General features: G+C 43.2%; 1 protein-coding gene across 5 annotated transcripts in view; it reads right to left on the bottom strand.

Annotated features, from left to right (window-relative positions):
* Positions 1-26,343, bottom strand: part of SERPINE2 (serpin family E member 2) — a 75,245-nt gene that overhangs the window by 28,326 nt on the left and 20,576 nt on the right. For 2 of the 5 annotated variants that reach the window (XM_089916299.1, XM_030760410.2), the window contains exon 2: positions 16,611-16,688. The exons of the other annotated variants lie outside the window; for them this stretch is intronic. In XM_089916299.1, coding sequence (XP_089772425.1) covers positions 16,611-16,678 — 68 coding nt within the window. In that variant the 5' untranslated portion in view covers positions 16,679-16,688. The remainder of the gene's footprint in view (positions 1-16,610; positions 16,689-26,343) is intronic. 5 annotated transcript variants of the gene reach the window in all.

Genomic DNA, 26,343 nt, shown 5'->3' with positions numbered 1-26,343 from the left:
AGATTGTTTTCCTTTATATATATTTTGTTAGGGGGATGCGGAGCGAGAGGAAGGAAACTTCCACTTGCTGGTCCCAACTCTGTGCCAGACACAATTCTAATCATTCCATCCTTGCTACCGCCCTTCATCCAATCACACCAATATTTACTGAGAGCCTACTGTGTGCCAGGCACTTGTCTAAGTGCTGAGCATAGAAATGTAAGTAAGATGGCCAAGACCCCTGCCCTCCTGGAGTTTATATTCTAGAGGGGAGACAGAAAATAAACCAGGAGGCAATAAAGCCATTTCAGAGACGGATCAGGCCACAGCAATAAGACACGGCGATGTGAGTGAATGGAGTGGGGGAGCATGGGACAGGACAGGCAGGGAGGCCACCTCTGCAGAGGGACACGCGTGCTGAGAGCTGAGTGACGAGAAAGGGGGGAAGGATGTGCCAGGCAGAAGGACGGCAGGGCGAAGCCCCTGAGGTGGGAACAAAAGTGGATTGTTGGAGCAATGTAAGGGACATGAAGGGGAGAGGTTGGGGAGGAGGTGAAGAAGAAAAAGGGGCCAGATCCTGAAGGGCCTGTCACACCAGGTATGGCTCTCGCATTTCATTCTAGGGGTCACGAGAAACCACTGGAGGGAGCTCCCCGCCGGCGCAGTGGTTAATACTCCACGCTCCCAATGCAGGGGGCCAGGGTTCGATCCCTGGTCAGGGAACTAGATCCCAGATGCATGCCCCAACTAAGAGTTCACATGCCACAACTCAGGAGGCTGCATGCCGCAACTAAGGAGCCCGCGAATGAAAACTAAGGAGTCCACGTGCTGCAACTGAGGAGCTGGTGAGCTGCAACTAAGACCCAGTGCGATCAAATAAATTAAGAAAAAAAAAAAAAGAAAGAAGGCACTGGAGAGTTTGAAATAAGGGAGTGAATCCCTTGGGTTGCTGTGATTATCTTATAACTACACACTTTCTTTTTCTTACCATATATATAACTTTCTTAATTAATGAATTGTTAATGAAAATAAATTTAAGTGACACCCTTAAATCTACAAGACGGCAGAACAATTGGCAAATTCATCAATTGTGAAGATGGCGTTGTTTACACTGATATTCTCAATTACAGTGATTTTTTTGAAATATGCTTTCTTCCTTGATTACCACTTACTGAGCTTTCTTTGGCTGTGACAAGCAAGAGGTAGGAAATTTACATGTGTTTATGGAAAAGCAAATACTTTCATTAAATAAGAACTTAGAAGCGGCAGCTGGTAAAACAAAAGCAGAATTTGAGATGTGGCTAATTTGGTTCCTCCCTTATAGACCCAAGCTTCTGATCAGCACAAGTTTCCCCAGGAAACAATTTGTCCTCCTGTTATGTGCATTTACATGGGGGAAGTTGGGGGTGTCTGCAGAGAACAAGAAAGAGGGGAGTCTTTTAGAGAGGAGACCTGGAGCGAGGGGAAATAACGTCCATGTGCTCCAGGGAAAGAAAGGGCACCAGGACAGCATCGGGCAAAACGGGCACGTGTGTTCCCTTGTCTTCCTCTCTACGTACTTGTCCTTCTTCCCACCCAAGTAGATGTTCAGTAAATATGTGTGGGATCAAACCTGATGGCTGATACACTTTCTATTTTTGTTCATTCTTTTTCATTGCATCAATATAAAGTTTACTGAGCGTGACTAATTTAGTCCTGAGCCTCAGTCACTCTTAGCTCCAAACACTTCTCAAGCAGAGTGAAATTCACTGGGGTGGGAAGAGGCCTGTCAGCAGAGGCAGAGTTCCCCGCCAGCGCCCTACCAAACACTCAGGGCCCCAAGGTGAACCATTAAGGCCATCGTTCAAGGTGATGGTGCAATTTTCTTATATGTTGGGAAAAAAGCACATTATAAAAAATTTAGAACATTCAGAACTTATCCGGCGCTTAGTTGTAAACTGATTGTATAAACGCAGCCTGTCTAAATTCAAAACATGTAAGTGACCTACATACACTCCCACTTGGGGCTTTCCTATGGCCAGAGTGGCCTGTTTTGACTTTGGCACCTTGGACTGTCTCTAATACCATGACAATCCCCTGAGTTACTTTCAGCCTGTTGGATAATGGAGAGCTTCCAAATCCTGAATGGAAGTTCTACTCATTTGGTCTAAAAATTAGACATTGTGTCCGCTCCCCTGCTTCTTTCTTTCTGGAAATAAACTTCCTCTTTAACGTTTAATATACTACCAAGGCATCATAAGTATAAAACAATTTGTACCTTCTTTGTTACAAATGGCCAAATTCGGTGACTGGCACCAACTTCATCACTCTGAACTGTTGACTCTTGCATTACGATGGCTTCTGGCATCTGCCTTCAGTATGCCATTAGCTATTCTCCCCAAGCTTCCCAAAGAAATCCTCCTGGATCAGCAAATGTTTGAATAAATATTTGAATCTGCATACTCATAATGGACATCATATTGGTTTTGCCTCTGATAGCTTAAAGTTGATTCACCCACATACTATAGACTTATGTAGAAGATTGTAAAATGGGTAGAAAACAACAGTTACAAGAGAAAGCTAAGTTCCAAGGTCTTGGAAATCACCAAAGACGGTCTCCCAAATAAATACCCACCTTATTTAGCAGAATTTTTCTTGGTTGTGAATTTTTTGCTAAAAGAACAGTTTCATTATAAAGTGAGGGAAGGCTGCCAGGGGTGTTTTTCTTAGCTCCTTGGATTTAGGAAGTTTTTGTGAGATGTCTGTGTGTAGTTTCACAACAGTGCATTGGGACAGTGTCAGGGGCTGTGCAGAACTCGGAATCTGAGCAGTTTTTCTTTCTTTAAATTTTTTTGAATTTTATTTATTTATTTATACAGCAGGTTCTTATTAGTTGTCTATTTTATACATATTAGTGTATACATGTCAATCCCAATCTCCCAGTTCATCCCACCCCCCCCCGTGGCTTTCCCCCCTTGGTGTCCATATGTTTGTTCTCTACATCTGTGTCTCAACTTCTGCCCTGCAAAACGGTTCGTCTGTACCATTTTTCTAGACTCCACATATATGTGTTAATATACGATATTTCTTTTTCTCTTTCTGAATTACGTCACTCTGTATAACAGTCTCTAGGTCCATCCACGTCTCTGCAAATGACCTAATTTTGTTCTTTTTATGACTGAGTAATATTCCATTGTATATATGTACCACATCTTCTTTATCCATTCATCTGTTGATGGGCATTTAGATTGCTTCCATGACCTAGCTATTGTAAATAGTGCTGCAACGAACATCAGGGTGCACGTGTCTTTTTGAATTATGGCTTTCTCTGGGTATATGCCCAGTAGTGGGATTGCTGGGTCATATGGTAATTCTATTTTTATCTTATTTATTTACTTTTTAAAATTATTTATTTATTTATTTATTTTTGGCTCCATTGGGTCTTCGTTGCTGCACACGGGCTTTCTCTAGTTGTGGTGAGTGGGGGCTACTCCTCGTTGTGGCGCACGGGCTTCTCATTGCAGTGGCTTCTCTTGTTGCAGAGCAAGGGCTCTAGGTACACGGGCTTCAGTAGTTGTGGCACATGGGCTCAGTAGTTGTGGCTCGTGGGCTCTACAGCGCAGGCTCAGTAGTTGTGGTTATGTGTCCCCTGCATTGGCAGGCGGATTCTTAACCACTGCATCACCAGGGAAGTCTGGTAATTCTATTTTTAGTTTTTTAAGGAACCTCCATACTGTTCTCCATAGTGGCTGTGTCAATTTACATTCCCACCAACAGTGCAAGAGGGTTCCCTTTTCTCCACACCCTCTCCAGGATTTATTGTTTGTAGATTTTCTGATGATGCCCATTCTAATCGGTGTGAGGTGATACCTCGTAGTTTTGATTTGCATTTCTCTAATAATTAGTGATGTTGAGCAGCTTTTCATGTGTATCTTGGCCATCTGTATGTCTTCTTTGGAGAAATATCTATTTAGGTCTTCTGCCCATTGTTTGATTGGGTTGTTTGTTTTTTTTAACACTGAGCTGCATGAGCTGTTTATATATTTTGGAGATTAATCCTTTGTCCTTGATTTGTTTGCAAATATTTTCTGAGGGTTGTCTTTTCATCTTGTTTATAGTTTCCTTTGTTTGTCATATATAACCTTTGTTATGTTAAGGTAGGTTCCCTCTATGCCCACTTTCTGGAGAGTTTTTATCATAAATAGGTGTTGAATTTTGTCCAAAGCTTTTTCTGCATCTATTGAGATGATCATATGGTTTTTATTCTTCAGTTTGTTCATACAGTGTATCACATTGATTGATTTGAATATATTGAAGAATCCTTGCATCCCTGGGATAAATCCCACTTGATCATAGTGTATGATCCTTTTAATGTGTTGCTTGATTCTGTTTGCTAGTATTTTGTTGAGGAATTTTGCAACTATATTCATCAGTGATAATGGTCTACAATTTTCTTTTTTGGCAGTGTCTTTTTCTGGTTTTGGTATCAGGGTGATGGTGGACTCACAGAATGAGTTTGGGAGTGTTCCTTCCTCTGCAATTTTTTGGAAGAGTTTGAGAAGGATGGGTGTTAGCTTTTCTCTAAATGTTTGATAGTATTCACCTGTGAAGCCATCTGGTCCTGGACTTCTGTTTGTGGGAAGATTTTTAATCACAGTTTCAATTTCATTACTTGTGGTTGGTCTGTTCATGTTTTCTGTTTCTTCCTGGTTCAGTCTTGGAAGGTTATACCTTTCTAAGAATTTGTCCATTTCTTTCAGGTTGTCCATTTTATTGGCATAGAGTTGCTTACTGTAGTCTCTTAGGATGCTTTGTATTTCTGCAGTGTCCGTTGTAACTTCTCCCTTTTCATTTCTCATTTTATTGATTTGAGTCCTCTCCCTCTTTTTTGTGATGAGTCTGGTTTTAAAGGTTTATCAATTTTGTTTACCTTCTCAAAGAACCAGCTTTTAGTTATATTGATCTTTTATTGTTTTCTTTGTTTCTATTTCATTTATTTCTGCTCTGATATTTATGATTTATTTCCTTCTACTAACTTTGGGTTTTGTTTGTTCTTCTTTCTCTAGTTCCTTTAGGTGTAAGGTTAGATTGTTTATTTGAGATTTTTCTTGTTTCTTGAGGTAGGATTGTATTGCTATAAACTTGCCTCTTAGAACTGCTTTTGCTGCATCCCACAGGTTTTGGATTGTCATGTTTTCGTTGTCATTCATCTCCAGGTATTTTTTGATTTCCTGTTTGATTTCTTCAGTGAACTTTTGGTTATTTAGTAATGAATTGTTTAGTCTCCATGTATTTGTGTTTTTTACATTTTTTTCCCTGTAACATTTCTAATCTCATAGTGTTGTGGTCTGAAAAGATGCTTGATATGATTTTAATTTTCTTAAATTTACCAAGGCTTGATTTGTGACCCAAGATGTGGTCTATCCTGGAGAATGTTCCATGTGCACTTGAGAAGAAAGTGTAATCTGCTGTTTTCAGATGGAATGTCCTATAAATATCAATTGAATCTATCTGGTCTATTGTGTCATTTAAAGCTTGTGTTTCCTTATTAATTTTCTGTCCGAATGATCTGTCCATTGGTGTAAGTGAGGTGTTACAGTCCCCCAGTATTACTCTCTTACTGTTGATTTCCTCTTTTATAGCTGTTAGCATTTGCCTTATGTATTGAGGTGTTCCTATGTTGGGTGCATATATACATATACATTTATAATTGTTATATCTTCTTCTTGGATTGTTCCCTTGATCATTATGTAGTGTCCTTCCTTCTGTTGTAACATTCTTTATTTTAAAGTCTATTTTATTGATATGAGTATTGCTACTCCAGCTTTCTTTTGATTTCTGTTTGCATAGAATATCTTTTTCCATCCCCTCACTTTCAGTCTGTATTTGTCCCTTGGTCTGAAGTGGGTCTCTTGTAGACAGCATATATATGGGTCTTGTTTTTGTATCCATTCAGTGAGCCTGTGTCTTTTGGTTGGAGCATTTAATCCATTCACATTTAAGGTAATTATCGATATGTATGTTCCTATTACCATTTTCTTAATTGTTTTGGGCTTGTTTCTGTAGGTCCTTTTCTTCTCTTGTGTTTCCCACTTAGAGAAGTTCCTTTATCATTTGTTGTAGAGCTGGTTTGGTGGTACTGAATTCTCTTAGATTCTGCTTGTCTATAAAGCTTTTGATTTCTACGTCAAATCTGGATGACATCCTTGCTGGGTAGAGTAATCTCAGTTGTAGATTCTTCCCTTTCATCACTCGAAGTATATCATGCCACTCCCTTCTGGCTTGTAGAGTTTCTGCTGAGAAATCAGCTGTTAACCTTACAGGAGTTCCCTTGTATGTTATATGTCATTTTTCCTTTACTGCTTTCAATAATTTTTCTTTGTCTTTAATTTTTGTCAATTTGATTACTACATGTCTCAGCATGTTTCTCCTTGGGTTTATCCTGCTTGGGACTCTGCGCTTCCTGGACTTTGGTGGCTACTTCCTTTCCGATGTTAAGGAAGTTTTAGACCATAATCTCTCCAAATATTTTCTCGGGTCCTTTCTCTCTCTTCTTCTGGGACCCCTATAATGCAAATGGTGGTGCGTTTAATGTTGTCCCAGACATCTCTTAGGCTGTCTTCTTTTCTTTTCATTCTTTTTTCTTTATTCTGTTCCGTGGCAGTGAACTCCACCATTCTGTCTTCCAGGTCACTTATCTGTTCTTCTGCCTCAGTTACTCTGCTATTGATTCCTTCTCATGTATTTTTCATTTCAGTTATTGTATGGTTCGTCTCTGTTTCTTTGTTCTTTTATTCTTCTACGTGTTTGTTCTTTAATTCTTCTAGGTCTTTGTTAAACATTTCTTGCATCTTCTCGATGTTTGCCTCCATTCTTTTTCCGAGGTCCTGGATCATCTTCACTATCATTATTCTGAATTCTTTTTCTAGAAGGTTTACTATCTCCACTTCATTTAGTTATTTTTCTGGGGTTTTATCTTGTTCCTTTATCTGGTACATAGTCCTCTGCCTTTTTATTTTGTCTTTCTGTAAATGTTGTTTTCATTCCACAGCCTGCAGGACTGTATTTCTTCTTGTTTCTGCTGTCTGCCCTCTGGTGGATAAGGCTATCTTGTGCAAGCTTCCTGATGGGAGGGAATGGTGGTGGGTAGAGCTGGGTATTGCTCTGGTGGGCATAGCTCAGTAAAATTTTAATCTGCTTGTCTGCTGATGGGTGGGGCTGAGTTCCCTCCCTGTTGGTTGTTTGGCCTGAGGCAACCCAACACTGGAGGCTACAGGCTCTTTGGTGGGGCTAATGGTGGACTCCGGGAGGGCTCATGCCAAGGAGTACTTCCCAGAACTTCTGCTGCCCATGTCCTTGTCCCTGCGGTGAGCCACAGCTGCCCCCCACCTCTGCAGAAGACCCTCCAACACTGGTAGGTAGGTCTCGTTCAGTCTCCTATGGGGTCACTGCTCCTTCCCCTGGGTCCTGATGTGCACACTACTTTTTGTGTGCCCTCCAGGAGTGTCGTCTCTGTTTCCCCCAGTCCTATCAAAGTCCTGCAATCAAATCCCGCTAGCCTTCAAGTCTGATTCTCTGGGAATTCCTCCTGCCATTGCCGGACCTCCAGGTGGGGCTCACAACCTTTACTCCAGTGCGTGAACTTCTGTGGTATAATTGTTCTGCAGTTTGTGAGTCACCCAGCCATCAGTTATGGGATTTGATTTTATTGTGCTTGCGCCCCTCCTACCGTCTCATTGCAGCTTCTCCTTTGTCTTCGGATGTGGAGAATCTTTTTTGCTGAGTTCCAGTGTCTTCCTGTCAATGATTGTTCAGCAGTTAGTTGTGATTCTGGTGCTCTTGCAAGAGGGAGTGAGTGCACATCCTTACACTCCACCATCTTGAACCAATTTCCAAATGAATCATTTTTGATTTATGTTCTGGGCATAACTTCTTCTTGGTCTCAGTTTCCTAGGCTAAATGCTCAGTGGTCTAAACTCACCTGGCTTGTGTACATGTCCAAGACTAAGCTTTCACTTCTCTCCAAAGTTCAGTAGCCAGGAAAGTGGGTATTAATCCATACATTATTATAGGCTGATAACATTCCTAATATTAACACATATTCATGTCCAAATAGATAGTCTTTTACATGAAATAACTGTTGGAGTTATCAGGCTTTGAAATGCTTATTCTCTAGAATGAAGAGATTCTCATTATGGGAAGAACATAATAACATCCTGTTTTATTTTTTAAGAGAAATTACACTTTAAACTTTCAAATAAGGGAAGGAATAAAGATGTTGCTCAAATGTATTATATAGCATTAATATGGACAATCATAATCTATATAATATTTCAATTTCTTGAATAATCTTTTCTTAACAGTGAAAAAGTCTCTACTTTAGGCCATCCTTGGAGGGAGATCATATACCTATAAATAAAGCCATTACCACAGGCATATCCTTCCATATGTGGGCTTCTCTTTCCCCATGGACTTCTAGTTTCTCTTACTCCAAACCTTTCCTTTCCAGTGTGGGGAATGTTTTTGAAGTATTTGGGTGCTGCTTTGAGCTTTAAGTAAGATTTAGTGTTATAAACAATGGGTTGGTAGCTTTGAAATGCCAGACTCAGAGAGCATCCCTACCACCTATATAAATGTACCACCTGCCAATGGCAGGCATTAAAGAAACACACTCTCTACAGGCCCCATGACTTCAACCATCACTTCTAGAAAGATGATACTCTGATCTGCTGCTCAGATCCTCAGCTGAGTTTCAGTGCCATGCTTTCCACTGTTTGCTGCCATTTTTACCTGATTGTACAGAACACAATCTTGTCTTGAAACATCCTTCATGCGTGGGCTATGGAGGGCCACTGCCTCTCCTCCCAAAGGGTTGGTTTCCTGTTGCTGGGCCTTGCTCTTGCCCATGTCCATGACATTGCTTCTCTCCCTGGCTCTCCACCTAGAACACCAGGGCTTCCCCCAACTCCTTCTGTGGCCTGTGGGAAGCTTTCCCTAATTTCTCCAGATGGGGTTAGCCACCCCCTTCTCTGAATTCCCATAGCATTTCCTATCTACACCTCTCATTTTGTTTTTCAAGTATGTTTTTTTTTTCCTCCCAACTAGACTGGAAGCTCACAGAAAGCAGGGCCAGGGCACTTTAGAATCCTGGTGCCCACAGGCTCTCATTTAGGGCCCTGCTATTGGGCAGACGCTAAATCAGAGGTCTAATCCAGCTGTGCAAGTGTTTGGTTTGGAAGACAAGGCATTGTAGAAATATTTTAAGCAACTAAAAGTTAGACAATGTCACATACAATCTAGATTTAGAGTTCTTCTCAGGAAAAAGGAAAGTGAATGGGTGTTCTGGTAACACAGGCCCTCATTCCCACGGCAGACATCCTGCATAGCAACTGCCCCAGGAGCTGGGCGCCTGCTTTCCTACATGCCTCCTCTGCTCCCCACCAGTTGCCATCACTCACATTACCGCCCCAGGCTGTGAAAAGCCCTTGTAGCCAGACTCCTGCACTGAACAAACGCTCATCGATTAAACAATGGGAGCCTAGTATAGTTGGTCACAAAAGATGAAGCTTATTTTCAACCTTATAAATTCTTTTTTTTACAAAACAAAATGTCTGTTACATAGAACCCATGAGCAAATGATAAATAATATGATATCTGTCAGCTCAAATGATAAATAATATGATATCTGTCGAGTCTATTTAGAATAACAGATAAGATGTATGAAAACAGCTTTGGGGGGAAAAAACACCGGAAAGACTCTTCTGGCACCAACTCTTAGCCAGATAATTCCCACCAGTTTTAGGAGGACCCAGGGGTGCCTAACAGAAAATACTCCATCCCTTCTTCTTCTCTAAAAAATGTTTAGGGCTTCCCTGGTGGCGCAGTGGTTGAGAGTCCGCCTGCCGATGCAGGGGACACGGGTTCGTGCCCCGGTCCGGGAAGATCCCACATGCCGCGGAGCGGCTGGGCCCGTGGGCCATGGCCGCTGAGCCTGCGCGTCCGGAGCCTGTGCTCCGCAACGGGAGAGGCCACAACAGTGAGAGGCCCGCGTAACGCAAAAAAAAAAAAAAAAAAAAAAAAAGTTTAAAGTGATATATTTTGTAAAATGTACATATTAAAATTTTTTTATGTCATAAAAGATTTCAAATATATGCAAGAAAAACCCTCAATACCCAACATCCAGAAAAAATAATTATCAACTTGTGGCTTATTTTATTTCTTTCAGAATCAAAGATTATTTTGAAGCAAATTCTAGATAGCATATAATTCAAAGTATTTTCAGTATATACTCTAAACCTAAGGAATACACACACACACATAATATCATTATCCCATTCAAAAATTAATAACTCTTTATTATGTTAAATATCTAGTCAGTGTCCAAATTTTCCTGATTGCCTTCTATTTTACAGTTTATTTGAATCAGGATCTAAATAAGCTCCAAACATTGTAACTGGTTGATATGTCTCTTGTCTTTTAAAAAATCTTCCCCTAGTTGCTTTATTTTTAACTGAAGAAACCAGCTTATTTGTCCTACAGAGTTTCCCAGTCTAGATTTTGCTAACTGCACTCATGTGATGCTGTTTAACAAGCTCATCTGTCTTCCTTACTTCCTGTAAACTGGTAGTTAGACCTAGAACAGCAGTCTGCAAACTCCTGGGCCAGATCTGGCCACACTTTTTGTTTTGTCTCTGGCTGCATTCAGGCTCCTACAGCGAGTTGAACAGACAGCTGCCCAGTTGGACTGCAAAGCCAGGAAACATTTACTACCTGGCCCTTCACAGGAAGTTTGCCAACTTCTGCTCTAGAGGCTGATCAGATTCAAATTTCTTTTTTGCAAGAGTATTTCACAGAGGTACTGCCCAGGGGTCTGGAATCAGGAAACAGCGGCTGTCTGTCTCTTTTTTGTGATGTTGGCAGTTACTCATGATCATTGCCTAAGTGTATTGTTTTATTATGGCTTGCCAAATGGTGCTTTTGTAATCCTTTCTTTCTCCATTTATTGGTTGGAATATTTCTATAAAAAGAAATTTCCCATAACCAATGATTTGGTTGTCTTGAGGTTCAGTTTGTATAGCAAAGGCAAGATCCATTCCCTGTATCATTCTCCAAATAATGACTTGGTTACCCAGAATTCTTAGTGTTGACCAGAGGGGGTTTCTTTGTTTGTTTGCTTAGTATAATTACAAACTCATGTTTTTCAACATATTTTAAGGGTTTTGATCTACTAAAATGTTACTACTTTTATTGATGCTCAGAACGAGCCTCTTCAGGTTGGCTCTTGAACCTTTTATGTGACTCTGTAGTCTCAATAGCTTCCTTGTTTCTGGTTTGGCAAGATGTTCCAGGCTCATTTTGCATACCCAGCTGGAATCAGACACTTCTCTAGGGAACTCTGGTTCCTTTCAGTGGGAGACAGTATTTAGAGACCACAATCTGAGTATCATGACCAAATAAACCCTAAGTTAACCGTGGGGATACTGGGCAACAGACATGCAGAAAAATCCAAAATCCACTTACATCCCTCTCTGGACTATAGCCGAATACTGAAATTCAAGTTATGGAAGATAGACTGCTACCCTGTGAATTGGTTTGCCTCCCAGGGCTGTATGGCACAGGGGAGGCACCCTAGATAATGAAAATATGGGGGAGTGAGCTGGGCATTAAAAGTTGGGCTAGGATAATCACAATGAATCACCTTCATGTGAAGGTACTGAGTCTCCTGGATCAACCCCATCCTGAGTGAGGTCCTAACAATGCAAGCTCCTGGAATGAACAACTGGCCCACAGCATGACAAGGAGAGAACCCCAGTTTATCTTGGTGGGGGGCAAGGTGTGACAACCAGTTCCCTCCCGTCAATGAAAGCTGACATGTTCTCAGGCCCTGAGAAACTGTTGATATCCTTCTGGTCTCTGTGTTCCTAGGATCCTGGTTCTTGAAAACTAAGATCCTTTATTAATCTACCTCTTGATTAACTAGTTCTTCTCGGGGGGGGGGGGGCGGGCTACAGGAGGAGGAGAAAAAATAGCACATCAGATTATATTAGAATCATGGCCTCTCCCAACAGCTTTCTTGACAGAGCTTCCCAAAGAAGTAAATGTGAAGGAAAGGCTGCCAAACTGAGACTTCTAGGTGGCCTTAAGTAGGACTGTGCTGCCCAGCAGTCAGGCCAAATGTTTCTCACAAACACTCTGCCAACAGGCAAAGGCCTAACTGTTAAGGGTGTTTGGCAATAGGCATTCTGGAGACCTTCAGGAGTTGACCTATGGAAGTGAAGGCTGTATCTGCAAAGTGACTGCAGTTGCTAATGAACAAATAGCTGTGATTAAGCCTCAGGTCTGGTCCTATAATGGAGAGAGAAGGACTCTAGTCCCTCTAGCCTCTGCAAACATTACTGAACTACATCCACCAGAACCTGTCCTCATTTCCAAATATCTACCACATTCTCTTAAGCCAGAAAATAAGATGAACAAGCAAAACTAAAGGGCCTCTTGATACCCTTGGGAAGTGTACAGAGTATTATCTGAATGACTTAGCATTCCTAAGACTTAAGAGAACAAACAGGAAATGCCAACTGATCAAAGTGACAGTAGCTTGGTGGTTCTAAAATGTCTTCTTTCAGGTTACTGGAGAGAGACTTAGAGACCTCTTTGGACTTTTTTCTTACATTTTTATCAGACTTCAAAGTATATGCTTGATCTATGACACTAATTAATTTTGCCAGAAAGGAACCTAAAAATACCCAGGAAAGAAATGTTCAGCTACTGAAATATATAGCAACAATGTCTAAAAGGTTCCTTCAACAAAGAGATATAAGTACACTCTAACTGACATCCAAGTGTCTTTCATCCACATACCATTCATTCTGAAATCTTTTTTTTTTTTTGCGGTACGTGGGCCTCTCACTGTTGTGGCCTCTCCCATTTCGGAGCACAGGCTCCGGACGCGCAGGCTCAGCAGCCATGGCTCACGGGCCCAGCCGCTCCATGGCATGTGGGATCTTCCCGGGCCGGGGCACAAACCCGTGTCCCCTGCATCGACAGGCGGACTCTCAACAACTGCGCCACCAGGGAAGCCCTGAAATCTCTTTTGAGGTGAAAGGGGAAGATTAGGAGGAAGAAGGCAACTGGGGCTTTGTTAGTTGTCCATCTTTTTTTTTTTATGGTCTTTTTAAAATTGAGAGTTGTCCATCTTTTAAAATATAAGATTATGGGTCATTTATTCTATTTTCCTCTAAGTGTCAGGGGAAATTCATGTAAGGTTCAAATCCCAATTTTCCCATCTACTAACCAAGGCAAGTCATGCCCTTTATCAACCTCAGCTTTCTCCTTTACTGTATTAGAAATCAAATTTCAGGGGTGGTCATGGGAATTCCATATTCACAACAGAAAGGCAGACAGGAACTAGCACAGTATCTGGCTCAGAGTAGGGGCTCAGTAAATGTCACCCTTGTCTTCCTCAATGCTCAGGACCCGAAATAGTCTTTGATTTTTACTTCAACAGCTATTTAGAAAGCCTCAAGGATCGAGCTAAGAAAACAGGTCAAACAATACTTCCACCTTGATATAGCCCTGTCTGTGTCTTTATAATTTCTTTAGACTATTTAAAACACAGAATAAGACAATGCTGGTGCGTTCCCTTACCCCTATAAGAGAAAGAAGGGGTTCTATTATGGCGGGGGTGGAGGTAGGTAGGTATGTTCCAAAAAACCTTTAATGGTTCTGAGATGTGCTTTTTAGTCTGTTGACTTGGTCATTAAATCTGCTTTATATGTATGGTGCCAAGTCGTATAGACTTTCTTACTGACAAATCTTTAAGACAAAACAGTTTATATGGGTGATTTTCTAATCAATAGTCAAGACATGTCCTAAGACATCTTAGTGATATTGACTCGTAGTTCTCAATCTTTAAAACAAGGTAGCACCTTTTTGAGACCTAAAAAAATGTATTACAGATGCTTCATGACTAGTTATATTTTTAGTACTGGTGAAAATACATGATGAAATGCTACCGTGAATTCATAAACGCTAATAAAATGCAAATGCTTTTTATCTATACATAACAGCATCTTGATACATTTCAAAACAATCATATTTTGAGATATCATTTATTCAGTCTCTACTCAAAGCTAGACCAGGAACATGACTTTTCTGATCCCTGAGAATAACTCTGATGTTGTCTACAGGTCTTCAGTTCATAGGTGAGAAATCAATGCTCTCTAGACTGTTGCTAAAAAAGAAAATGAACAGTAAGTGTTGGAAGTGTAAATTGATAAAAATATTTCTGGAAGGCAGTTTTTCATATGCATGTTTTTTAAAATGTATATACCTATTGGAAAAGTAATACTCCTTCTATCTGTCAATTCTAAGGTAATAATAAAAAGAAAGATTTGAGTCTGAAAATGTTCACTGTGGAGTTATTTCTAGCAGCAAAATCACTGCAATATTCTTTGCAATAGATAAATCGCAGTAACAATGATCACTGCAACCTAAATTTCCAATGAAGGGACACTGTGGGTGTCCTCCTATCAGCTTTGTGCACTTCTCCTCTAGCGTCTGTGTGCTTTGTTGCTAATCATTTGCACCTGCTATTTTCAGAGGCTTGCTGTTGTGAGTTGGAGCCCACGATCTTAGTGGGTTCTAAGTGGCTGGGAGTTTACATACAGCATTCTGCCATCCGGGAGGTCACCAGCCACTGACTACTGGTCAGGAGTACAAAAGCCCAGCTTCTGTGCCTCAAGGTGGCACAGACACCTGAAGGTGCAGTAGACTCTCTAGAGCTCCCCGTGGGATTGGGCTGATGTAGGGACTTCCCCTGATATTGCCCCTTGATAGGCTGCTTCCCTTTCTAATTCCCACTTCTTCCATTCCCTTACTGTTTCACTGGGAGCACTTCCTCCATGAATCAATTACACTTTATCCTTGACTCAGGGACTACGTCTGGAAGGGCACAACTTATGACACCCAACAGTAAAGGACAGTTCATGACATCCATCCATCATAACATCCATCCATCCACAGTATCGTTCAGAAGCTAGGAAATTATCCTTGAAGAAAACTTAAAGATATGGTAATATATTCCAGATAGCTCAGCTGAGATGTGTACTAAGAGGGAGCAGAGAAGGTTATAGAACACAGTTAAATCACCGTGGTTGAATCACAGGATCATAAAAACTTGAATAAAAATTGGTACTTATTGGGAAATGAGAGAGTTGAGAAATATGGTGGGATCCTTTTACCTACACTAAAATGAATGCTACACCCCATTACAACCCATGGACCATTTCGTGTTGAGCTTTTTCAGTAAGCAATGGCTTTATTTTGATGAACATGATTTGACCCATTTATGTGGCTAAATCTACATAGTAGATATTTAATGGCAGGGATTACAGTTAATTTTTTTATTCCCTGCATATAGCATAGTACCTACTATATAGTTGGAACTCCATAATGTTATTGAAATAAGCTGTAATTCTACGGAAATGAACTGTTCCCGTTACTATTTTAGGTAGCAGCAACAAATGCTATTGCTAACTCAAAAACAAATCCAATTTGTTTAAAACTTGTAAAATACATTCTTAAGTGCACGAGAATACTAGCCACCATTTACAGAATGCCTACCATATGCCAGACACTGTACCTGGAGCTTTATATATTCAATGTCTAGCTGAATCCTCAAGTGAAGAAGTAGGCATTAGTACTTTTATTTTACAGATAATGAAAACTGAGGCCCAATTAAATGACCTGCCCAGATCATACAAGGTGAAGAGACGTCTGAAAACCAACACTTTTAGTCAATATATCACGCTGACTCTTGTGCGGGAGTTTAAAGGGTCAACCAAGGAAAAAGTAAAGAAACACTGCCTTCTTTCTACCTCTCTGTCCTGTGCTTAAATCACCAAATACTTGGAGTAAACAAGTGACCACAGCTCTACAGGGCACAGGCATTGAACAGAAAGCTTGTTACTCTACTGCAGTGGTTCCAACTGGAAGGGGGAGCGGCACTGCCCCCCAAGAGACATTTGGCAACATCCGGAGGTGTTTTGGGTTGTCACACCTGGGATGGAGTGCCACCGGCTTCTCATGGGTTGAGGCCAGGGATGCTGCCAGACATCCTACGGTGCAGGAGACGGTCACCACCTCAAGGAATTATCCAGCCCCAAACGTTAGTTGTGCTGAGGATAAGGAAGGCTCTTCTAGAGCACAAAAAAGCACACATTTCCACTCTTCCCCAGTGCGTCACAACTGACTTTCCTTAACTTAGAATCGAGCATTCAGTCTGAAGTCACAGACCGTTTCTTGTCAAAGCAACAACTGTGCTGACACCGTCACAGTGTTTTTTTTTGCGGTACGCGGGCCTCTCACTGCTGTGGCCTCTCCCGTTGCGGAGCACAGGTTCCGGACGCGCAGGCTCAGCGGCCATGGCTCACGGGCCCAGCCGCTCCGCGGCATGTGGGATCTTCCCAGACCGGGGCACGAACCCATGTCCCCTGCATCGGCAGGCGGACTCTCAACCACTGAGCCACCAGGGAAGCCCCCTCCCTGGAACTTTTGACCCACGAGAGGGGAAGGGATGCAGCCCATCCCTTTTGTGAATCCCAGAAGGGAAGGTTTGTGGTACCAGTAGTTAAAGCTTTGGCCTGTCAGCCCACCTTATCAAATCAGGTTCTTCTACAGCCCGCGGACGTTCTGTGGCTGGAGTGGAGGATGCCTGCGTCATGCAGAGCCTCCTGCAAGAGATCGGCAGGGAAGGAGTTTACAGCAGGCCCAGCTGTTCCTCCACGGCGGGGGGAGGACCAGCCCCGGCCTCCCTCTACTGAGCCAGTGAGACCCCTCCCATAAAGCAGCAGTAGGGAGCCGAGGCTGGCATACCCAGCCATTACCCCCATCGGGCTCTCCTCCCCACCCACTGCCTGCTCCCCCATGCCCAGCAGCCCTTTTTTTCCCCCCCTAAAGCAAAGCCAACTCTATTATTCAGGGAACAAAACTGCCAGGTACAGAGAAAAACCTAAAATGCTCACACATCCCTAAGTTACTCTTAACGACTACTGTACTTACTCCCTGGGAACTTTCTGAACTAATTATATTCAGTTACATGCTTAGTTAAGCAAAACCGAACCCAAATCTCTCTTTTCCTCCCTTTCCTCATGAAAAGGGAGCAGAGGCCAGAGAAGGAAGGAGACTCAGCAGACGAATGCTGAATTGCATCTCCAGCAGAGCCAAATTACCTGCCAAATGCCACCTGCAGGAGGTTCCCTTTCTGCCGGCAGGGATGTTCAGAGATCGTGGGAGGCCTCCCAGCCCTGTGAATGATGGAGGTGCTCTGGCAGTGTTAACAGAGGATGTGGGCTTTAATCAGGCAGGAACTCGAAGACTCCTGCATCTTTATTTCAGGTAGCACGGGAAGAGGGCAAGGAAACTGTACTCAACTATGAAAAGAGGAACTCCAGATTTTGAGGCTCAGATTCACAATGAAACCCACTTGATTCTTTTGAAAGAATCAGGTGATCTTTCCAAGGTTACCAGGTAAAGAACTGTTGGATAACAGGTACTGTTCATCCATTCATTTATTTCACAAATATTAATGAAGCACTAGTGTGTCAGGCACAGGGCTGGGGAGAGAACACGGACAAATGGGCTTGGTGCCTACTCTCCCAGAGCTGAGAGTCTAGGGCCGTGGTTCTCCACCTGGGCAGTTTGTCCCTCAGGGAACATCCGGCAACATCTGGAGACATTTTCGGTTGTCACAACTGGGCATAGGGGGAGGGTGCTCCTGGCATATAGTGGATGGAGGCCAAGGCTGCCGCTCAACACCCTACGAGGCTCAGGACAGCCGTGCACAACAAGGACCTGTCACCTCCAAAATGTCAATAGGGTTGAGGTTGAGAAACCTTGGTCTAGAGGGAAACAGACTTTAATGAAATCATCACAAATACTGAATGGATATTTACATTCATTTTGACACATTTGCTTGCAAGTGGTATGACAGCAAGTGGAATTTACAACAAAGGGAGCCGAGACACACCTGCGGGGATGGGGGCAGGCAGGGGTTGATGAGGTGCTCTGAGAAAGGGCCTGGTAGGCCAGCTTTGGAGGAAGAACTTTATATGACAAAGCAGGAGGGGGCTGGGGGCAGGGGAGAGTGCTCCAGACAGATGATCTCATGTGCAAAAAGGCCTTGCGTTAGAAGGTACCATGTATGGCCCTGGAAACTGAGATTTTGAAAGTTTTGCTTTACACCATCATCATCTTACAGTCTTTGTAGGACCAGGTCTACCCTGGGGCCATAACCTTGAGCAACAACTCATCAGGACACACACCAGAGTCCAAACTAGACAGAGGCTGGAAGAACAACCCTTCACACTCCAGTGTCCATCCTGCCCCACTGCCTTCTTTCTCATGATCAGACACTGCACATTAGATGAGGCAGAAATCAAAACCCTACTTTGTCTTAGACTTGATACTAAAAGTCTGACCCCCCAAAAGGAAAAACTGATAAATCAACCTCATCAAAATTAAAAATATTTGCTCTACAAAGGACTCTGCAAAGAGGATGAGAAGACAAGCTACAGATTAGGAAAGAATATTTGCAAACCACATATCTGACACAAGGCTAATACACTATCTAGAATATACAAACAGTTCTCGCAACATAAAGTGAAAAACACCAAACAAGTCAATCAGAAAATGGGCCAAAGACACAGACTGACATTTCATTGAAGAGAACATACAGAAGGCAAATATGCCCATGAAAAGACGTCCAACATCATTAGCCGTTAGGGAGATGCAAATTAAAACCACAACTGGCTGTCAATACACACCTACTGGAATGGCTCAAATAAAAACTAGTGATAATACCAAATGCTGGAGAAGATGCAGAGAAACTGGATCACTCACACATTGCTGGTGGGAATGTAAAATGGTACAGCCACTCCAGGATAGTTTGGCAGTCTCTTCCATGCATTCAACCATATGATCCAGCAATCTTAGACATTTACTTCAGAGAAATGGAAACTCATCTTCACACGAAAACCTGCACCAATGTTGGTAGCAGCTTTATTTGTAATAGCCCCAAACTGGAAACAACCCAGACATCCTTCAACAAGTGACTGGTTAAATAAACCGTAGCACATCCATACATGGAACACACTCAGCAAGAAGAAGGGATGAGCTATTCATATATGTATCAACTGGGATGGGTCTCAAGGGAATTATGCTGAGTGAAAAAGGTCAGTTCCCAAAGGTAACATACTGGGGAATTCCCTGGTGTTCCAGTGGTTGGGACTTGGTGATTTCACTGCCGGGGCCCAGGTTCCATCCCTGGTCAAGGAACTAAGATCCCTGCAAGCCTTGTTGCACCGCCAAACAAAACAAAACACAACAACAACAAACCCTCCCCCCAAAAACCCAAAAGGTTACATACTGTATGATTCCATTTATAAAATATTTTTAAAATGACAAAATTATAGAGATGGAGAACATATTAGTGGCAACCAGGAATTAGGGGGCCTGAGAGGGAGGTGGATGGATGTGACTATAGAAAGCTTGCATGAGGGGGTCCTGGTGATGAAACTGTTCTGCGTCTTGACCGTGGTGGTGACACAAATCTACAGTATGATAAAATTGCATAGAAATAAGTACACATACACACACACACACACACACACACGAGTACATGTCAAACTGTTGACATCTGAACGAGGTGTATTATACAATGTCAATGTCCTAGTTGTGGTATTTATTGCTGTGTACTGGTTGTGCAAGATGATACCTTTGGGGGAACTGGGTGAAGGGTTATATGGGATCTCCCTCTACCGTTTTTTATTACTGCATATCAATCTACAACTACCTTCCCACTAGCCATCCATTTTACATTTGGTAGTGTATATGTCAATGCTACTCTTCCACTTCATCCCAGCTTCCCCTTTGCCCCGTGCCCTCAAGTCTGTTCTCTACATCTGCGTCTTTATTCCTGCCCTGCCACTAGGTTCATTAGAACCTTTTTTTTTTTTTTTTAGATTCCATATATATGTGTTAGCATACGGTTTTTGTTTTCCTCTTTCTGACTTACTTCACTCTGTATGACAGACTCTAGGTCCATCCACCTCACTATAAATAACTCAATTTCATTTCTTTTTATGGCTGAGTAATATTCCATTGTATATATGTGCCACATCTTCTTTATCCATTCATCTGTTGTGGACACTTAGGTTGCTTCCATGTCCTGGCTATTGTGAATAGTGCTGCAGTGAACATTGTGGTACATGGATCTTTTTGAATTATGGTTTTCTCAGGGTATATGCCCAGGAGTGGGATTGCCGGGTCCTATGCATAGCACAAGGAGATCAACTCGATGCTTTGTGATGACCTAGAAGGATGGGATAGGGAGGATGGGAGGGATGGGATATGGGGATATATGTATACATATAGCTGATTCGCTTTGTTGTACAGCAGAAACTAACACAACACTGTAAAGCATTTACACTCCAATAAAGATGTGAAAAAAAAATCTACAACTACCTTCAAATAAAAAGTAAAAAATAAAACCCTTTATTTAAAACTTTTAGTCAGCAAACAAATACACCTTAAGACAGATCTTTTTATTATTTACTTTCTTTTCCCAATTACTGCAGGCACATTAAAAATGTCAATGTTCTAAAAAAGATACCAAAAATATGTTTTTGCATAATTGTGCCTTTTAATAACTCTTTGAGAGAGCACCGATTCTTAGGCATCTTGGCCTCTGTAAGGCTCCTGAGACAAACTACTCAAGTTCAGACGAGGTCCCCCACCAATTCACTGCATGGCTTTTGACAAGCACTACACTTCACTGTGCCCACTGTACAACAGGTAAAACAGTAGTCCCTGCCTCAGGGGCTGATGTGAGGAATAAAAATGGGTGATACATCTCAGGTTCTTTTTTTTTTTTTTTTTTTTTTTTGCGGTACGCGGGCCTCTCACTGTTGTGGTCTCTCCCGTTGCGGAGCACAGGCTCCGGACGCGCAAGCTCAGCGGCCATGGCTCACGGGCCCAGCTGCTCTGCGGCATGTGGGATCTTCCCGGACCGGGGCACGAACCCGTGTCCCCTGCATCAGCAGGCGGACTCTCTACCACTGCGCCACCAGGGAAGCCCCATCTCAGGTTCTTTGGACAGCTCTCGAACACCAAGGGCTCAACCAAACTGGCTCTGCCATGACTGCCGTTATCACGGAGGGTCGAGGAGTCCTGGGGTCTCTCTCCTCAGCCTCTGAAGGTGGACTCGCCAGCCCATCCTAACAGTTTCCTCAGAGGCAAAATTTCCCCAAATTCCAATTTCTGAAAGTCAAAGGGAATTTTTAAGCTGCCTTTTCTATTTACTCTTGGTCTTTTTTCAACTGTGGCCCATGTCCTTCATGTTTCTGCTGCAGGTGGGCTTCAAGGGTCTACCATGTGACTTTATCAGAGTTTCACCTCTGGTCACAAGTCCTCAGGGAAGGTGACCTGAGTGGCCTTGTCCTGCCGAGGCAGCAGCTGGGCCCCATGCAGCCTCCTTGAATGGCCCTGGCGTTGGCGTCAGAAAAGGACCAATGGTTACTGAGGAACCCAGGAAACGGGCATCAGGCTCTGATGATTTCCTGGTGCTTCTTCCGAGACTGCCAGACTCATGAATAAGGAAAAGTGTTTCCTACCAGCTGAAAATGGAATAGGGCAGGATTAGACTATCACAATTTTTAAAAAGTTTTAGTGTGGCAAAGCCAGACAAGCTGTATCTCAGAAGCCTGGATGGTGTGCAGAGTCTCATTACTGTTTAATTTGCTTAGATGGAGAGGATATCTCACAGAGAAAATGCCTGATGATTGCCCAAGGAAGCCATTTAGAAATAACTCTGAGCTACGTTGGAAAGCCAATTATGATGGGAACTGGAGAGAAGAGGTAATCCAGGGAAATATCTTAGATTTTAGCTAACAGAGCTGACTCTAAAGCCCAATGCTTCTTTTCAAAAGAAACATTGGGTAGAAAGATATGGAGAAGTGCCCTTATCGGTTTTCATGGAAATTCTGTAATGGGAGGAAAGAGTATTCCTCCTCCCTAAACTTGCTGTTCCTCCAGGATCTACATCCCCGTAAGTGCGGCTCCCCACCCACTCAAGAATCTAAGCAGAAAGTCTGGGAGTCATCCCCCAGCCTCTCCCCGACCCCACTGAACCATCAACAAGCTCTATCTCTCCACCCCTGAGACGGTTCCTGAATGGTCTACTCTCTCTGCCTTCTTTGTGCTAAGCAAGCCACCGACATTCCTGGAAGAAGACATCAGTCTCCCACACTGAACCCACCGTCTGCACTGCCCAGTGACCTTGCTGATACGGAAGGCTGACCTTGACTTTTGGCACCAAGACCTGCATCAAACCTGCAGTGGCTTCCCTGAACTCTTACCCTCCCACAGCCTACGACCTGGCCAGCCTGCTCGGATTTGGCTTCCTTTGACAGATACACTCTCCCCCTGGCAGTTTGTAGAAGCTGCCAGGCTCTTTCTCACCTCCAGCCTCCATAATCCTGCTCTTTCTGACTGGGGGTGGGGCGGGACATTTTCTGTTCTGTTCACCAAGCTTCCCCAGTGTCCAGCGCAGCACAAGGGATACCAAGGGATTCTCTATGTAACCAGGGCATCGATGAAGAAGCCAGCCCTTTGGCGAGCACCTGAATTCACCTCACGTACTAATGTCGATTGCAGAAGCCACCATCTTACAGGCAGGTTGGGATCGAAAAGTCTTTGGGGAAGATATTTCTTTTTTTCTAAAGCAAGCTTTCACAGCTTGGCACTATTGACATTTGGGACTGGATAGCTCTGTGTGGTAGCGGCTGCCCTGTGTATTGTGAGACGTTTAGCTGTATCTCTGGCCTCCCCATTAGATACCAGTAGCACCACTCACCCAGTGTGACAACCAAATGTCTGCAGGCATTGACAAACGTTCCTGGGAAAGAGGGGGATAGCCCCTGGCTAAAAACTGTTGACCCAGAGAAAAATTAAAAATTGGTGGTTAGGATTTTAATTCTGCCCACAGAATGCCTAAGTAACCCATGCTTTGACTGAATCACAGGAGCAAGAATGCATTTTAATACAGCGTTACCTAACTACCATTTACAACATCCTTTCAGCGGGAACACGTATCCCAAATTCTTGGTAATGTTTATGAACCACCACGGAGGGGCTGGTTGGTCCATCCTGAGAGTCTCAAGCTAGCTTTCTGCCTTGGTGAGTTGGGTGACAGCTGATGTGAAACAGGGGGCAAAAGCATGGTAGGGAAGAAACAGGTAGTCGGTGAAGAATCAGGGGAAGGATGGGGCTCCTCACATATGATCGGACCTTCCATCTGTGTCTGGTACGTGAAAACAGGAGAGAGAGACAAGAGAACACCTTAGTGCTTTGGGTCCTTGCTGAGAACACCCTCTCACAGCATCCTTAGGCCAGGCGGTCGGTCTCTTTCTTTCCATGGTGTAGCACAGCCCGGGAATGAAATGGGAAGGATCGAATCTCAACACTGCTCTCACCCGCTGTCCACTGCCCGCCCCTTGGGCTAACATAGGCCTATTGAGCTTGGAGGAATGCAAAATGACTTCCTACTTTTATCTGCCACACTGCAATAATATTTTCAATTATTGGTTAAACTGCAAATGCCCCGTGAGTCATTTAAATAAATCTCACATGTATGAAATAGTTTTGTTTTCAGGGCAATTCCCAGCTGTAAAAATAGACCCACACCGAAGGTACTTTTTTCTGCAGCTAATTGAAAATACTGCACATATAATGCATGAGTTAAAGCACCCAGGAGGAATTTCAACGTGCATCCCCTGTTTTACAATGTACAATCAAGCGTTGTCACCAAGTGTTCTGCACACTTAGGTCAACATTGCTTGGTGAGCCTCAACCATGCCTAAGTTTTCACACTAGGAACTGAGGTTTTTAATGCTCCAAGTGACTTTTAAAGCAATGGATTTAAAAGGAATACAAACACTCCTAGACTTGACCCATTCAAACTTCTGTGGCCCGGAGAATATCTCCCAAAAGGAGAGCGAGATGAGTTTGTAAACAAATAAAATCCCAAAGGAATATTTAAGATGACCACTCTCTACTTACATGTTTTTGTTGTTGTTGTTTTTGGTTTTTCTTTTCCCAGCAAGCAAACATCTAACCAGCAAAGTTCTGCAAAGCTTAGAAACCACCTGAAGTTATGGGAAGCACAATTCCAAACTTGGCTTTAGTTACTCAAATACCAAGGTTCTTCCTTTAGCCTGACTTGATTTTTCTCACTGAGGTCTCCGCTGGTGCCTTCCGAAGGGATCTGGTAGGGGGAGGGGAGTTGCTCTAACCTGTGTCCACTTTGAAACGATGGTGGAATAGGATTGTCTAGCCCTAGGCCTGCCTGTGTAGCATAAATCCCTGCTCTGTGTCTCAGCTTCCTCATCTATCAAATCAGTGATTACCCCTCTCCCCCATTCTGTACCTCAGAAGGTACACACATGAAACACTGTCCTGAGAAGCGATATGACAACTCTCAGGTCCCACAGAACTCTTCCTCATAGGAACGGCCTTTATACAAAGCTCAGGTAGAAAAAGGATTTCAGGAATTAAAAATCAATGACTTACAACGTTGCATTAGTTTTTAGTTTCAGGTGTACAGCACTGTAAATCAACTGTACTCCAATAAAATTAAAAGAAAAAAAGAATCAATACCAGATATACAAAAAAAAAATCAATGACAATGAAAGTTCTCACCGTTGCCTAACCTCTGCTATAAGGCACTGCACTGAGGAATCCTTCGGGATAGGAGGCTGAGCTTCTCTTTGTCATGAAGCCACAGTTTGCAGGGGGAGAACGCCTCCCCCGTTTCTCAGGGCCAGTTATGGAGACAATGCTCACCAACAGTGGAGCCGGCGAGTCTCTGCACAGGAGACGGGAGGCTGTTTCTAAAGCTCTTCCTGTGTGTACAGCCCTGTGAGCACATCGTCTTACTAAATCTCACGTGAGCCGTTCGGGATACGGTTGAGGTAACAGAAATGCAGAGAGGTTGAGGCATCTGCCTCACATCACACAGCAAGAAAGAGGCGAGGACCACGTGGATATGCCCACCTCGGCGGGACGGATGTTGCCAGAGGTATCTTCCAGAGAGAGGGCAGAGATGCTCCCGTCACACTGTCAACTGCCTCCCCCTTTGTCCTATCCCTCCGGGTCTTCTTTCACCCATATCCGCCCCCCCCATCTCCCCCCCGTCAGAGCTCAGGATTGGCGTTGATCCCGTCCCCCAGCTTCGCCTCGCCTTCTGCTCCCGGTTGCAGAATGGTGCTCTGAGCACACCTGACGACCCTCTCCCAAGCTGCAAGAGGCGCCCCTTCTTCCATCATGAAAGTCTTTCTTTTTTACGTTCTAATATGTGCTTGAATATATGGTATCTCCCAAAAACGACAGCCCTCTTCCCCAACAAGAAGATCCTGACACCTCCTCCCCAGCCCAGCCAAGTTTTGGTCCACAGGACTAAGTAAACTTTATGACTAACACGTGAAAGCACGCATATTATGTGACTCTAGAAATAGAACCTTTCTTTCCATTGCCACCTTCTGTGAAGCAATTTAGTTCAGCATTTTCCCCAGACATCTTCTACATGCCTGTCATCGCTTTTTGTGTTGTCTAACGATTTCCCCGAGCACATTATCCACTTTTCTTCCAAGTTGCCTGTGATACCGCACTTTCCAAATCTATGTGTGACACTGCCATGGAAAAATCTATCCTAAGCCATAAGAATCCCTTCACAGAGCATCAGCGCAGCGGCCCTCATAGGTAAAAAATATATCTGTGATCCCCACAGCATATTACTGTGTTCCATTTTAAAATGACCCTTTGTGGTTTTGATAAAATTTCATCTGACAGAATAGCTACCTGCTCAGCAAATCCATTTCCTCTTCTTCTAAAGATAGGACTGTAGCCTGTGCTATGTGACTGTATGACTGAAATGCCGTCAGCGAAATGGGAGTGGAAGTGATGTATGCCACCCTCAGGCCTGGCCCATCAAGACCTGCCACGTGCATTCTGCCATGACCTTTCTGCTTCCACCAGCTTCTTGCTGACAAGCACCATGCCCTGGGAACCCACATGTTAAATGAAGTAGAGCCACATGATGGAAGGAGGCTGGGTCACTGAATCACCAGGTCCGTACCAGGAAAGTGACGCACCCATTTGGGGCTTTATGCAAATGGAGAATAACCTTCCATCATGTTTGAACCACGGTACACGTTTGGGTTTATTTGTTACGGCAACTAGCATGACCTTAACTAATACAACATTCAACATTTGGCGACTGTGAGTCATGACCTCTGCAGTAATGACTAAGTCTGTATTCCATTTCTCTGCCTT

The sequence above is a fragment of the Delphinapterus leucas genome, chromosome 8 (genome assembly GCF_059928025.1).
Source record: "Delphinapterus leucas isolate spDelLeu-1000000601 "Yukka" chromosome 8, BTC_Dleu_Yukka2, whole genome shotgun sequence".
In the NCBI taxonomy this organism is placed as follows: domain Eukaryota; kingdom Metazoa; phylum Chordata; class Mammalia; order Artiodactyla; family Monodontidae; genus Delphinapterus; species Delphinapterus leucas.
Note: the sequence above shows the minus strand (reverse complement) of the source record. Positions and strands in the feature narration are given on the sequence as shown.